At 34.2% G+C, this 16,219-nt stretch overlaps 2 protein-coding genes across 5 annotated transcripts in view; both read left to right on the top strand.

The window, feature by feature from the left end:
- Positions 1–3,438, top strand: part of cubn (cubilin (intrinsic factor-cobalamin receptor)) — a 43,461-nt gene extending 40,023 nt beyond the window's left edge. The window contains exons 67-71 of the mRNA XM_016445971.1: positions 480–624; positions 708–889; positions 2,232–2,397; positions 2,496–2,731; positions 3,272–3,438. Of these exons, the coding sequence (XP_016301457.1) occupies positions 480–624; positions 708–889; positions 2,232–2,397; positions 2,496–2,731; positions 3,272–3,379 (837 nt within the window). The 3' untranslated portion in view covers positions 3,380–3,438. The remainder of the gene's footprint in view (positions 1–479; positions 625–707; positions 890–2,231; positions 2,398–2,495; positions 2,732–3,271) is intronic.
- A 1,806-nt stretch (positions 3,439–5,244) lies between these two features.
- The window catches only part of rsu1 (Ras suppressor protein 1), a 55,715-nt gene continuing 44,740 nt past the window's right edge, over positions 5,245–16,219 (top strand). Inside the window, exons 1-5 of one of the 4 annotated variants that reach the window (XR_001630717.1) lie at positions 5,245–5,427; positions 7,015–7,126; positions 7,341–7,391; positions 11,342–11,462; positions 14,378–14,496. Coding sequence is in view for 3 of the 4 variants with exons in the window: in XM_016446008.1 (XP_016301494.1) it covers positions 5,410–5,427; positions 7,015–7,126; positions 7,341–7,391; positions 11,342–11,462; positions 14,378–14,496 (421 nt within the window). In the remaining variant the exon portion in view is untranslated. Of the gene's footprint in view, positions 5,428–6,743; positions 6,892–7,014; positions 7,127–7,340; positions 7,392–11,341; positions 11,463–14,377; positions 14,497–16,219 lie in introns of those variants that run through there. The other 3 variants (XM_016446008.1, XM_016446009.1, XM_016446010.1) reach the window with 3 other exon arrangements.

Here is a 16,219-nt window from a genome sequence, read left to right as displayed (position 1 = left end):
TTTTAATAGTTTTAGTTAACAATAATAACAATCCTAATTGTCCCAAGATTACACTGGATTGCAGAACAAAGCACTGTTTACATAGCAGTAAAATCCATTCAGAATAAAATTTGTTTATTAATACTGCCTATTATTGTTTTCTTTAAATAACAACTAAACATTTCAAACAGTCGTATGCATTTTCTCGACCTTATTGTATTTGTCACTTGATCTCAAATATGCATTTAAAATATTGTGGAAAAAAATTATATATATATATATATATATATATAAGTAATTTTTTATGATTATTATTTTTAGATTTACTATTTCATCTTATTTAAACATAGTTTTCTACTATATCTATCTTTCCACTGCCATTTATCATACAGCAACATATTCAAGTTTAATGAAGTTTGCTATCTTCACTTTAAAACTTTCAAGTTGTATTTTGGCAGCAGAATGTCTTTACCATTTTTGTTTGAATTTTTGTCTCTCAGGGAGATTATGGACAGGCTCATAAGTTCTGTGGCACTGACTCACATGTGCCAGACTTCTACAGTTATGGCCGCACCATGCACATCACCTTCAAATCAGACGTCTTCATGACTGGCGATGGATTCAGCCTCACATATCAGGTGGCAGGTGAGTCCTTTCCCTATGATTACTAGAAGTGTTTTACTCTTGCTGGTGTGGTTATATTATGTCTGAACATTATGTATCTGCAGGTTGCAGCAGGGTGTATGAACAGGAATACGGTTACCTGAAGAGCCCAGGCTGGCCTGACATATACCCTCATAGTCTTGAATGCAGCGTCGTACTGCAGGCCCCTCAGAACAGCGCCATCTCTCTGTTCTTCACCAGTTTTGATGTGGAAAATCATCCTTCCTGCAACTTCGACTATCTTGAGGTGAGTATAAACATACTGAATTGCCACCAGATTAACAGCAATGTGAAGAAAAAATGGGAAAGCACAGCAGAATGGAGAGCGGTTTGAGACAAAAACACTGTCTTCAAATATATCTGATTTAATTATGGACAGCCTGAGTAATAGAAAAAATCTGATTTTTTTTTACATTTTAAGTTTAATTTTTTGTGCTTTTGTCATTTTTATTATTTTTTTTTATTTGTTTTTATTTCAGTTTTAGTTTTTGTTCCATTATAGTTTTCATTTTAGTTTTTTCTTTTCTGTTGGTAATTTCAATGCTTCAGCTTAAACATCCGATATTTGTATTTTATTTCATTTCAGCTTTATTTTAATTAACAAAATGTTTTAGTTAACAGTAATAACCGTTTCAATCCTAATTATCCCAGGATTATCTGAAGGTACATAATCCAGTGTAGATTAACAGCAGTGAGAAGAAAAATGTGAAAACACTTATAGAATGAAAATGCAGTATACGCTAAATACTACATACTAATAAAAACAAAAAACGAACAAACAAATGAATAAATAAAACGAAACATTTCAAGCAGTAGTATACTACATTGTCACTTGACTTGATCATCTAACATTGTTACTGTAAACTAAAACGAAAACTATAATAATTCTCGTTAACTGAAATGAAATAAAAAAAATTTCAATAACAAATATTGAAAGGAAAACTTGAAAATTTGAAATGCTCCCCTAGTAAATAAGTAGAATAAGAATTAAAATTAGTTTGTGTTGAAGTGCTAAAATGACTAAAAACTGAAATAAATCTAAATTAAAGCGAAATAGAAATGTTTAAAGAACAAAATCTAATAAAAAAATTACTAAACCTTAAACTAAAATTAAACTTCAAATATAAAAATAAAAGCTAATTCAAAATATCAATAAATACTATAATAACCTGTAAATAAAATTAACATAACATTGACATGACCTAATTACGTTCATGTTTAATTCAGCTGTGCCCAGTTTTTGTTTTACACAAATAATATAAAAAATAAATAAATAAATAAAAACTGCCCAAAACAAAACAATTGGTTAATTTTATTTTTATTTTTTTTGAATCATAGCCAATATTACTTCAGCTTGTCAATGTCACATTGGTAATTAGGTGTCAAGGCGAGTATATTGCATTATGGGATATACCGGTAGTACCCAGTGCAGTATACTCCTTTGCCACACATTTGGGTAAATGCAGATGCAGATCCGAGTATTGCATACATACAGCAGAAATACTAGAAGTATGGTAATAATAGTATGGTACTATGTTGTGATGATGATAATGTAGCTGTTTAATGTACGTTTATTTCTGCTGATGTAGGTCAGAAACGGCAGTACTGCCACATCGCCTCTGTTAGGGAAGTACTGTGGAAGCACACTGCCCAATCCTGTCTTCCCAGGAAGCAACCAGCTCTTCCTATATTTCAAGAGTGACTTTACTACAGCCCGTAACGGCTTTGAGATCACCTGGACTTCCTCTCCACAGGGTAAACACAAACGCTTGTTATATTACGATTGCCGCAGACAGTCCAACACTGCTAAAGGTTTTATGCGAGTCCTAATTGCGTTTCTTTTGTGTGTCCAGGTTGTGGTGGTGTGTTATATGGAGACCACGGCTCTTTCGCCAGTCCAAACTACCCTGGCACTTATGCCAACGGCACTTCCTGTGAGTGGGGAATTAGGGCTCCTAGCGGCAGAGTGGTGACGGTCACATTCAACCAGATCAGCATTGATGATCCAGGAGACTGTGAGAACAACTTCTTGAAGCTGTATGATGGACCGGATGCTAATTCACCTGTTGTTGGGCCGTACTGTGGAACGGTATGTGTGAAAAAAATTACACTCCTAGCATCTGTATTACTATATATTCTACATATGTATTACTTTTATTCAGCAAACACACATGAAATTGATTCTATTTCATTCTATTTCAAATAAATGCTGTTCTTTTGAACTTTCCATTCATCCGAGAATCCTGAAAAATGTATATCAGTTTTTTCAAAAATACGAAGCAGCACAGCTGTTTAACATTGATAATAATAAGAAAAGTTTCTTGAGCAGCAAATCAGCACATTAGAATGATTTCTGAAGGATCATGTGACACTGAAGACTGGAGTAATGATGCTGAAAATTCAGCTTTGCATCACAGGAATAAATGACATTTTAAAATGTATTCAAATAGAAAAGAGTTATTTTAAATTGCAATAATATTTCACAATATTTTACTGTATATTTGATCAAATAAATACAGCCTTTGTCAGATTCCACATTCTTACCAGCCACACTACTTTGAACAGTAGTGTGTATATACTCAAATTATACTGTATATGGATATGTAATTGTTCTTTGCTTTTTTTGCAGGAGACAAATATCGCTCCTTTCAGAGCTTCTTCAAACCTTGTGTTTGTGAAGTTCTCAGCCCAGTCTGCCGTTCTCCCATCTGGGTTCAGACTCACCTGGAGCAGCTGAGAAGAAATTTGAAAAATAAATATTCATACATACACACGCACGCACACACTGAAACTTGTGAACACACTTTGCAATCATGTAAACAGTCACATAAATAATACAATATGAACCATTATTTGTAGATTATTGTGTAAAGAATGAATTTATGTATGTATTTTTGATGCCTTTTTGGAAAATAAAGATGTTTAATGAAGTTCTAGTTTTATTGTTCTTAAGTCAGGGCTTTTTTTGAGGGACAGTCATAAAATCATTAAGACATTGAAAAGATCTCTTTTGTGATTTTTCTCTGGATTTTTCAATGGAAAAGTCTCTTGAAGTGTGTGTATCTCTAACAGTGTCAACTACACAAATCAATATCCATACAAAAGCTGTGAATGTTTGGCTGTTTTTTTAAGTGTTTAGTATATTTTCATCTGTCTGATATCCTCAGACAGAGGCTACGCGTGAAAATAAAGAGATGGCACATTCGGAGGGAGATAAAAGCTGTGTGCGGCAGATCGGACATTGCTAATGGGTCTGTCTGCTCTTTAGAGGGAGACAGGCTTCAGCTTTCTTCATGCAATGCTTCTATATAGAGAAAGCAAACAAACATTTCATCTAATATTTCATTTCTTTCTTCTAAACTCTGCAAAATGCTCCCATCAATGTCAAAGAAATGTCTGGGAAAAGAGGTCCCAGCAGTCTGATCAACAGAAAAACAGAGCTTTTGAGACATTACCATCTGTATTAAGGCCTTTCTCACGATTTTCGCAATCATTTTATAACGGTTTTTCCGTAACTTAACAGGGTCAAAGTTCATGAGAAGCTATGAGTAATAAAAATGTGTTGACCTTGGAAACATTTACTACTGATGCAGTGGGGAATTGATATTTTCTGCCTATAATAACGCAGATAAAAATAAGAGAATATCAAAAAAGAAGTGTTTTTATATATATAAAAACTGTTTTTTACTTGAGTTTAAGATGAAATGTTTGGACCAGTGTTATTTTAGTACTATTATAGATACTTTTATAATTTATTGTTGTATTTCAGTTTTAGTTATTTAGTACAAGTTAAACTAAATGAAAATGAGAAATGTTGCCTTGGCAACTAACAGAAGTAATTGGTTTTATTATATTATTTTTATTTTATTTCAAGTAATGATTTTTTCTTTTCCGTTTTAGTTAACTACAATTATAACCCTGATTTGGACATATGCCAACACAAATTTCATAACTGGTTTTACTTATTGTCATTTTATTTTTAATGTGATAACAAATGTGATATTTCATGGTAAAAATCCATTATGGTAACAAAATGGCTGATATTCAATAGTGTAGCGTAAATTAACATAAAATTTACAATTTTCAACCAATGTTCTCTAGTTCTCAGTAAATCTAACAATTGACAAGCCATAAAATCCACAATCATTCCAGACAAAACCAGAGCTCAAATTCAGTAATATGCTGGAGGTCTGCTCTACTCGTGGTACAGTAAGTTCCTCAGGCACATCATTTGAGAACACCTCATAAATCAAACAGCAGAACAGTCACACATTCATACATTCTCAGCGCTCACTTTGGGCAAGTGTAAGTGCTTACAGCTCCTTAATGTAGATTGTAATAAAACACACCTCCCTGTGCCCTCGTGCCATGTCTGACTGTCCGATCTCCACTGGCTTCTGGCTGAGGGTGTTGGTTAAAGATTTTACAACATAAACAAGCCTTGGCCCTGGAATCCAGAACTCCCGCTCTGCAAAGCAAAGTTCAACCACGCTGAAGCATCTGTTGCCACTCACCAAATATAATCAAGCCTATAAATAGAGCCACTGTTTTTCAGTCCCCCATTGAAATGATCAACCCTGTGAGAACCAGACACGGACAGAGAGAGACAGGCAAAGGAAGAACCAAGATCCAGTCTGTGGATGGTCCCACCTGGGACGACAGGAACCCAAGAGAAGAGAGAAGTGTCGCCGTACCTCTGCCCCATGCCAGAAGGAGGAGACAGCGAAGACTCCTATCGCTCTTCCACCTTGTGCAGACGTCTAAACAATGTGTCTCCCTTTGAAGGTAGGTAATAGCTGGGGATCTGGGTGGTAGACAACAGCTGCCCACACCTGCTGCTGGATTCCCTAATGTCACATGAAATAAATTAATATTTATATAGTTACATAAATACACACTGGATGTTGGTAGCATTGGTTGTAAGGTGTTGTTCATTTATGTTAATGTACTGTATGTAATTAATTATTTTAAAATCATTAAAAAAACTCACAAGTAAAACATACAGAGGCATAACACCCATTGATATTTTAGTGTAACTGAGATATTATAATTTTGTTTAACATTTTGAATTCCATTTTAATTTTAGTTAACGTTTTAGTAACTTGTTGTGTGTTTTTACTATTTTAATTGGTTATTGTTTTAAACATGTTTAAAAATATGTAAAGTAATTTTTTATTTCAGTTTTAGGCTATTTTAGTAATTGTCATTATACTGAAAATAAATAAATAAATAAATGTATTTTTGGTGTGAAATATTTTATTTATAATAATTATAATATATGATAGTAATAAACCAATAGGCTATGGTAATAAAATTACTCATATTCAGGTTATATGTCAGAATACTGAAGACGGATAAAATAATTTTACTAACTGTATATTATACAAAAATAATATATATTAATTATATTATATATTTTTTTAAATGTAGCTACTGACAAACATAAAATCCACATTCATTCATTTTTGACAAGACATTGATTCTGTTTGTAACAGGCTGCAAGACTGCACACTGGGATTCATTATATTAAATGTAAACCGTATACCTTGAACTGTACTGGGTTATTTTATCATGAAGAAAAATCATTGATTTTTAGTTTCATGACAGAGATCTGCAGTATTAAGAATCCAAGGGGAAGAACTAAATAAAAACTGATTAAAAACGTCTGGAGCCAATGTTAAAATAATTAAAGATTAACACTTACAATCAGAACTAGTTCAATACTTCAATGTCTGTAGGCGCCTATACAATTTCCTATAATATTACAAGTAAATTATTGTTGTAATCAAACAGGTTAAAAGCTAGTATTTAACCAGAAACAAGTCTAACTTTATTTTTGCATCATATGTACACATCACTGTGGTGGCTGTTACATTTGAAAGCGCATTGGCAGAATGCTTTTCCACACGTTTCCTCTACATTTTCATTGATTGGTCGAATGATACGCACTGTTGCAGCGGAGCGCGTTCTGATTGGACATATCTGTGCCTTATTTCAACGATTCCGCCGACTTTCTAGCAGCTGATTGGACAGCGGAACAGAAGTCTGTCTGACATTCTTTTCCTTGCTCTGGACCCCGGAAATACCCTTTTATGGAAGGAATGCGAGACTTTTACAGACATACTATCAACTTCCGGTTGGGTGTGAGCGACTGTGCTGCTTCAAAAATATCTGGTTTTACTGCCCTGAGGGCTCGGATATTTGTTTTCTGTTTTCCCTGCATTTTCCGTACAGTTAGGTAAATACTGAGTGAGTTCTTTATATGCTTGTAATGACTGGATGTGAACCACTATTTGAGGCAAAAGTGGCAAAACTCTCTTCGTAGAGATTCTTCTTGATTCGGGTCTTGTATTTGCTAATATTTTCTTGCAGAAAATGTCAAAGTCTCTGAAGAAGATAGTGGAGGAGAGTCGGGACAAGAACCTACCGGAGGTGGACATGTGTGACAGAGGGATATCAAACCTGCTGGATATTCCTGGACTATGTGAGTCTGCAGAGTTACTATACTAGTTTAACGTTTTATGTTGTGTTGATGTTAATTAAAGTGTGGGTAATGAATCTTATTTGTTTACACGGTGACCAATTGGCTGTTATAGTAAGTTGTCTCTATTGACAGTGTATGAGTGGTGGCGTCATCACGTTGACGTCATCATGCAATGACATCATCAACTAAACGTGTCATTATTTTTGTTTTGTAGTCACTTTATCCAACATAACCCAACTGGTCCTGAGCCACAACAAGCTGAATGGTAAGTTCTTCATATCTCAAGAGAAACGTCTTTTTGTATTTTTTCTTTTAATTTCATTATATTGCACACATATATTTACATGCAAACTTTATGCAATACGTCTTTGAGAAATGATAAACCATTCTGTAAGTTTTATAGCATGGCTTTTCCTAGGGTTAGTGGTAGTGGTTGTGATATTTACTTAGAAGGCAAATAATTGTCGAAAAAGCTATTTCATGAATCTCAGATACGAAATCCAATTTAGAAAACAACCAAGTACAAGGTAAAAAAAGTATGATTATGAAGGTGTCATGTCAGTCTTATGCACACCCCTTCAAGTAAAGTGTAACCGTTACTTTTTTATATGCAAACTATAGGGTAGTAGAATTGTAGAATTATTGAATTTAAATCAAATAATATTTGTCTTGTTTGCTTGCTTTATTTTAGATGCTTTTATAACGGTTAATTTATTTAATTGTTTATTGCATTATATTTCACAATTTTACAAGTTTAATATTGTATTGAGACTGCAGGTTCATGAGGGTTGTTGAAAGAACTGGTTAACTCCACTAGATGGCTGTCTTGCCCTTACTGATCACTGGTTGTTTGATTTTATATTCTGCTCCGTTTAAGTATCCTAGTAAAAAAGAGTGAAGATTAGTAGTTAGTAACATCTTCATTGCAATCTGTGAACATTCACTTTCTTTTTTCTTTTACATGTGAGTTTAAAGATAGTCTGCATAAGTTAAGAGTTATTCAGAGAGTTATTATTAGGAGAAATATGTGTTTCAGTGTAGTTTGGGGCTTGTTTTCCCCTCCCACGTAATCTTTGGGTCCATGTTAACCGCTCTGAGCCATGTTCACTCTCATCTGATTTGTACAGGAAGTGTTTGGTCGGGGATTTGTTTGTTTATGCAGGAATCTTTTCCCTTAATCTCCATGAAGATTCCGGTGTGATAATGCACATATCTGTCAGGTAGCGTCTGTAGTAATGATCAAAGCCTTTTAATACGATTTATAAGATATGAAGATGAGGAAATGACTCCTTCAGTTACGGGTCACACCACTTGACTGTAGCTGGTTTAAACAAGAGAAAAAAATCTTTATGAGGTCACTAGTAAAATGCTTCTGTTTTGATGTTGTCTTATTATAAATATTATATTATGTTATATTATAATATATTACCTTCCCCCCCGACACTGATTTTTCCTTTGGCACAGTCACCTCTGACTTCTTGATTGTAAATCTTTTGATGTATTATTAAAAGTACTATAAATATAAATGTGAAATGGAATATATATATAAAAATATCACATTGTTATTATAGTCTAAAGTAATGTTCAAAGCCGTTTAATACGATTTATATTATTTGAATATGAGGAAATGATTTCATTATGGAGCACACTGCTTGTCTGTTACTGATTTAAATAAAGAGGGAAAAATGAAACTGTATGAATACACAGTGGGGTCCAAAAGTCTGAGACCACAAGGAAAATGCTTGTATTTTGCTTTTAAAAAATAAATTAAAATAAATGTGAAGTGAAATATATATTAAGAAATGAATAATATTATATTATAAAAATGATTATATTATTAAAACTCTAAATTTAATTGATGTGTGTAGTCATGAATATAAATCCTAAATATTTCTTCTTAATTTTAAAATGAATTATTTGTAAAAAAAAACAAAAAACGTTTTTAATCCCTTTAAAAATTTTGAAGGCTTAAAAAAAAAAATGCACAATTTCGGTTTGTTCCTGGACTCCACTCTATAGAAGATAGAGTGTGTTTTTTTGGTCTATTCCTCGCCACTCTGCATTTTCCCCTTCTCTGTTCCTCTCCGCTCTCTCATCCTGCCTGGTTAAAGAGCAGAGACAGGGAATCTGCCATCTTTTGAACTTTTCAGGGTAGTCAAGAATTACAGTGACATTTCCAACCCTTTCATTAGTGGCTCATGAGTAAAGCAGGGCTGCTGTTCGGCCTGGGCAGGCAGCAGCTCAGGTAATGAGACCAAGAGGAGAGGAGAGAGGGCCAAACCTTTCTGCTCTGTATAGGCGTATATTCTTTGTTCTATTACCATCAGCCTTTTCTGCCTGTTTTAAAGGCTCCAAAAAAGCGCACACACATTTAAAAGAATGTATTTACAGGCAGATTTTGTACTCGCAACTTGTGGTTGCAAAAAGTCGGTGGCGCTTTCGAGCCCAGTCTGTGGTTTAAGATGATAAAGTGTAGATGTCTGGTGGAGGCGTGTGTCTTAAGGATGGGGAAGGCGGAACTGAGATCAATCTTGTGTGTCATTTGGAGAAGAGTACAGGGACCCTGACATGGGGCGAAGGGTTCAGTGTTCTGCAGTGTCTCTTGGTGCGTTTATAGTTCCGTTGAGACACTTGGAAACAAATCGTATGTTTCAAGTATTTTTATGGGTGAAAAGGTCAGAGGATAGTTTGTGAATTGGATGGTCAGACTGAAACATGCTCAGCTAGCAAGGACACAACAATTTGTTACAACTTTTTTGTGTTGAATAATGTACATTTCTGTAACACTTTCACTGTTATAGCATTCAAAGTTCCATTCAAATAGTTGCATATAAATATAATATCAAACAATTAGTCACTTATTTGAATGTACTTGATCTACTGATTACATAACATTTGAAAATGGCTTTTCATTATCATTATTGTTTAGAATGAATTAATACATTATTATTATTATTGTTGTTAACATTATTATTATTAATATTATTATTATTATCATTAGTTGTAGTAGTAGTAGTATTTATGTATTTAATTAACAAATTCATGTGCTGAATGTACACAATCGGTTGAGTATATAACACTGGTAACATCTTTTCATTATTTTTGTTTATTATTAAATAAATTATTTATATATTCATATTATTATTGATAAGATATGTTATTAACAAGTGCATGTATATATTGAGTATATAATATTAGTAATTGGTTTTCATTGTTATTGTTTATTATTAAATAAATTATAATATTTAATATTATTATAATAATATTATTAATTATTAATGTATAATTGATATTATAAATATATGATTGATGATGATGATAATAACAATAATAATAATATTATATAATTACTATTATAATTATATAATAACATTGTTAACAGCTTTTATTCTTGTATAATTATTAAACAGTTAATTTAGTCATATTAGCATATGCTTTGCAGCTTTGCACTTTGCAGTAAACATTTGCTAAAAGCAAATTCATTTATTAATAATTAGAAATAATTAGAATAAGAAGTATTAGTAATACATTTATTTTACTATTTTATTTTACTATTAATTTTATTTACTATTATTTCACAAATGAATTTGTTATTTGTGAATGTTTATTGAAGAGTGCTGTGAGAGCATGTGCTTTCGTGTTTGTGTTTCGTTGTTGTAGTTTTGAATTGTTTGCGTGACGGCTGAATCATTTGTTCCTCCGTTTCTGGGGCGGCGCAGCTCTCGTTGATCTCTCTGGAGGTATTTGTGTCATGCTGTTTGTGTCAACCTCTCCCACCTCCCCTCCTCCTTAATGAGGGGCCATTGATCAGCCAGGAATCGGATAGAGCACCTGTTCGGCCCATCGATCTCTGTCGACAGCAGAAAGGGGCAGGATTGCCTTGCGGGAGGGGTGCTGCTGATCCGTTATGCTAAGGCCTCCATCATTAAAATGTCAAATTTTTCGCTGGGGGAGTGACCCATAATTGAGCCATCAAAGACGGGACGTCTATCCGCTGACTCTGATAATTAGTCGTTAAACCTCTGCAGGTCACCAGAAAACCTTCAGTCTCTGATCATTGGACCTCGTCGCTCGTTTGGGAATGCTTTACCTTGGTGATTAGAATACAGTCAATTGAAATGTTTTGATTGATGAGATTGATGAAACCTGCAGAACTGAAGTTGTTCTCAGTAATTTATTAATTTATTTACTCTCACTATCTCTCTCTCTTTTTAGCTGTGCCTCCAAACATTGCAGACCTGAAGAACTTGGAAGTTTTGAACATGTTCAATAACCAGATTGAGGAGCTTCCAACCCAGATCAGTAGCATGCAGAAACTTAAACATCTCAACCTTGGGTTAGTCTGATGTCTCATCTCTTGTTTTCTCATCTCTTTTCAACTTGTTTTGTCTATTTTTCCCTCCTTATTTTCATTTTGTTTTTGTTTTGTTTTGTGTTGTTTTTATGTTTTTTTTTATTCTATTTTGTTTTGTCTTGTCTTGTCTCTTCTTTTCTTTTCTTATCTCAACTTTTGTCTTTATTTTCTTGATGTCTCGTGTCTTTTCATCTTTTCATCTTGGTTCTCTTCTCTTCTCTTCTCTTCTCTTCTCTTCTCTTCTCTTCTCTTCTCTTCTCTTTATTTTGTTTTGTCTGTTCTGTTCTGTTCTGTTCTTGTCTGTTCTTTTCTTATCTCACCTCTTGTCTTTTTTTCTTGTCTCATTTCTCTTAATATCTTGTCTCTTCTCATCTTTTCATCTTTTTTCACTTCTCCCCTTTTTCCTTTTCATCTCGTCTCGTCTCTTCTCTTCTCTTCTCTTCTCTTCTCTTCTCTTCTCTTCTCTTCTCTTCTCTTCTCTTCTCTTCTCTTCTCTTCTCTTCTCTTCTCTTCTCTTCTCTTCTCTTCTCTTCTCTTCTCTTCTCTTCTCTTCTCTTCTCTTCTCTTCTCTTCTCTTCTCTTCTCTTCTCTTCTCTTCTCTTCTCTTCTCTTCTCTTCTCTTCTCTTCTCTTCTCTTCTCTTCTCTTCTCTTCTCTTCTCTTCTCTTCTCTTCTCTTCTCTTCTCTTCTCTTCTCTTTATTTTGTTTTGTCTGTTCTGTTCTTGTCTCTTCTTTTCTTATCTCACCTCTTGTCTTTTTTTCTTGTCTCATTTCTCTTGATATCTGGTCTCTTCTCATCTTTTCATCTTTTTTCACTTCTCTCCTTTTTCCTTCTCTTCTCTTCTCTTCTCTTCTCTTCTCTTCTCTTCTCATTTTTTTGTTTTGTTTTATTTTGTCTGTTCAGTTATTGTGTCGTCTTGTCTTTTTTGTCACCTTTCTTCTCTTGGCGTCTCTTTGCATCTTTTCGTTTTTTCACTCCTCCCCCTTTCCTTCCTCTTGTTTCTTCTCCTCTTATATCCTCTTGTCTCATCTTTTCTTTTCTCATCTCTTCTGATACTGTTTTTCTCTTCTTGTTGTCTTCTTTACTTTTCCCTTGCTTCATCTCGATTTGTCTCTTCTTCCATCTCCTCTCCTTTACCATCTTTTTTCGCCTTGACAGTAGTAGCGCCGCTGTCTTCCTTTGTTCTTCTTCCTCTCTGACTCTTTATATTCCTGGTCATCTGGTCATTCCCTGGTGTTCGGAGCCCACCTGAGCCCCACCCAAATCCCGAGGGTTCTCCTTCTCCTCCAAGGGCGGAGCATCTACAATGTCACACAGGATTAAAGCACGGCACAATCTGCCCCGCGTCTGACGCCGCACATTTTTATCGATTTGCTGTCAGACGCACCATTTCTACACATAATCTTGAAAACATAAGCCGGCTTGTTGTATTCCTGGCCGCTACTCCTGACTCAAATGTGCGGATGTGCGTGTGAGCATGTGGCCGCCTGTTATCCTGATCTCATTTGTCAAAACAATTCCCTTTCTCTGGTAATTGCTTCACAAACAAGTGGTGGAATCAATTTGTTTGTTTCTTTGAAATCCGTTGCCAAAGTTTCAGAGTCTTCACGGCAAGCAAGTGTCATTTGAAAGAAAGAAAGAAAGAAAGAAAGAGACGGAGGACAGACGCTTAAATAAGCAAGAGTTAATCAGCATCTGATTTGGGTGCCCCTCTCTCTCTTTTTCTCTCTCTTGCTCTCTCTCTTGTTTTATCTGCGTCGTCGGGCACCTTGAGCACTTCTAATTTCAGATTCCATGTTCTCTGTCGGAAGTTTTCCAGCCAAAATTTAATCTGTTACCTTTCAAGGGCGAATATGATTTTAACATTTACAGACAAAACACATTTTTAATATTGGTGAACTAACTGAACATTAACTTTTTGTTATTTTGTTATTAACAGTGTTGTGTGAATGTCTGAGACCATATTGAAAATATGGGATTCAAATATACACTACTGTTCAAAAGTTTGTATTAATTTTGAAAGTCTGAAGGATGCATTTATTTGATCAAAAATACAGTAAAACAGTAATATTGTGAAATAATACAATTTAAAATATCTGTTTTGTATCCAGTTTTCAGCATCACAAAATCCTTCAGAAATCACTTTAATATGTGAATTTGTTGCTAAATAAACCTTTCTTATTATTAATATTGAGAACAGTTGTGCTGCTTTAAAATTTTGTTGAAACTGACATTTTTTCAGTATTCTTTTGATGACTATGAAGTTCAAAAGAACAACATTTATTTGAAATTTAAATATTTTTTAACATTATAAATGTTTTTACTGTGGCCTAAATAAAAGTATTCATTTATATAAATTTAACACAAATTTAGACATAAAATGACAAAACAAAATCTGTTTGCTTTAATGAGTGAAAGAAATGTTTCACTCATTAAAACAAAGGGGGACAAATCAAATAGCAAGATATTCTTGCATTTTTTTTTTTCAGTTAGATTTTTAACTCAAATGGTTATGCTGATAATTTGTAATTCAAATGTTGAATTAAATTAGTAAAATTCAAAATGAAAGTGCATGCTTTCACACTTTCACAATTGATCTCAGACTTTTGGACCCCTCTGTATTTAACTTTGAGGTTATAAATGTGAGTATATCTGTTGAGCTGTGTTATAAATCTGTGCTGCGTTTGAAATATCAATCATAATCAGTGAGATGGATCTGTGCGGACTGCTTGTCTCTGTCTCATGTCTCTGAGTCAGTCTGCTATGGATTTTCAATGGGTTCCCCTGTGTCAAGAATTGACAGGTGTTTTATAAGTGTGTGTATGTGAGTGGATGTGTGTTTGAGTTTGTGTTTGAAGCTGTTGATTTGGTTAAAATGGCGTTTTATTGTTTTGTAGGATGAATAGGTTGAGCACTCTTCCGCGAGGATTTGGATCTCTTCCGGCGCTGGAGGTTCTGGATCTGACGTACAACAACCTGAACGAGTCCTCACTGCCTGGGAATTTCTTTTACCTCAGTAAGTCTCACACACAATTCATTACCGGTATAACCTGTAATTTTTAATCATTCAAAACTAAAGACCACTTATGGAATGTTGCATATTCTGTACTAAAATGAAGAAAGTTGAAAAATGTAGCTCAGTTCTGATTGGTTAGCAATTTTACGGATATCAGAGTGCACAGGTTTTTATTTGAACTGAGTTAAAATTTGATTTAAAAATGGTCCTGCTTTTGCTTTAGTGACTGGAATATTTCCTATATTAAAACATAAACTGTATTTTTCAAATTCCTAAAACTTTCTTTAATTTACAGAATTAAATTACAATACCGTTTGGGTCAGTAGGATATTAAATGAATACTTTTATTCAGCAAGCATGCTTTAAATTGATTAAAAAAAAAAAGAGACAGTAAAGACTTTTATAATGTTACAAAATATTTCTATTTGAAATAAATGCTGTTATTTCAAACTTCTATTCATCAAACTTAGAATCCTAAAAATAAATGTTAAATGTCTAGCTGCACATGTTTCTTTGCAGGTAACCATAGTTAACAGAGGAAGAACAATGATTTCAAGCGCCACCCTCCTTTTAGAGCTTCCAGTCTGTTATTCTAACTAAATTATCAAATTTTTAAAAAATAAATCAGTTGCACTTCCTAGCCTTTTTATTGTTGTTTGTTTTGGTCTAATGAAGCAATATGCATTATGGTATTTCAGTAAGAATTTATTGATGATTAGATATATAAAAAACAAAATGTTGACGGAACATTTTTGGAGATTTCAGTCTTTCCTTATTTAAATATAAGGAAAGTAAGTGGCATTACCAAAATGTCTGTTGAGTTAAACTTTTGTCATAGTGGGTTTTGTGTCGGTGCTTGATTACTTTTTAGACAGCCTGAAACTGACCACAAAGTCACAAATTTTCCACTAATTTCCATTTGTTTATTGTTGTGGGATTATTGATTTCAGATTTACCCACTTAAACAAGAACGAACTGTGGTCGCTTGCATTTCAGGCGCTGGTTCTTTGGCAGAATAAACTGCAATGAGAAGCAGACAACCTACTAACAATATGCAAACAAAATAACCGTTAACTTCATCTTCATCATTATCATCATAATCCTCATCAGTCCAATCAGCTGGTCCCGTCAGAGGACACTGATGAGCAGTGATGGGCTCTAATAACCTGTTATTTTAATGGCAGCCACATAATGAAAGCACCATCTTAACATTAATCAAGGTCTCTGATCTCTAACCACACACACACACTCATACACACGCTCCCAAACCTCCATTTATCACTGCTGTTAGGAGTGGCTGTCATATCAGCTGTGATATTGACTTCTAAAGCAAGTTGAAATGGATATGATTGGCTTTTGCTGTTGCTTTAACCAATCAGAACACTGAATGGACAGGAAGTTGGTGGGGCTTTTTAAAAATCCCCACCCAAAATCCCAGATGATCAAAATACATATTAGTTGTGGCCCTATTTTGTGTAGGTTTTTTTATTTTATTTAATTGTTTACTGCTTTAATGTGTTTGCCCATGTGGTGCTCAACTACACAGTGTGAGTGTGTATTTGATGCTATTTGTCGATCTGTTGATATTGCATGTGTACTTGAGTGTAATATTGCAGCCATGCTGTATCAATCAGAGATGACCGTTTCTATTGATCAGTGTTTGCAATACTTCTCTCTCACACACACACACACACACACACACACACCCACACACACACACACA

Source organism: Sinocyclocheilus anshuiensis, unplaced genomic scaffold, assembly GCF_001515605.1.
Source record: "Sinocyclocheilus anshuiensis isolate Anshui unplaced genomic scaffold, SAMN03320099.WGS_v1.1 scaffold119, whole genome shotgun sequence".
Taxonomy (NCBI): Eukaryota; Metazoa; Chordata; class Actinopteri; order Cypriniformes; family Cyprinidae; genus Sinocyclocheilus; species Sinocyclocheilus anshuiensis.
Note: the sequence above shows the minus strand (reverse complement) of the source record. Positions and strands in the feature narration are given on the sequence as shown.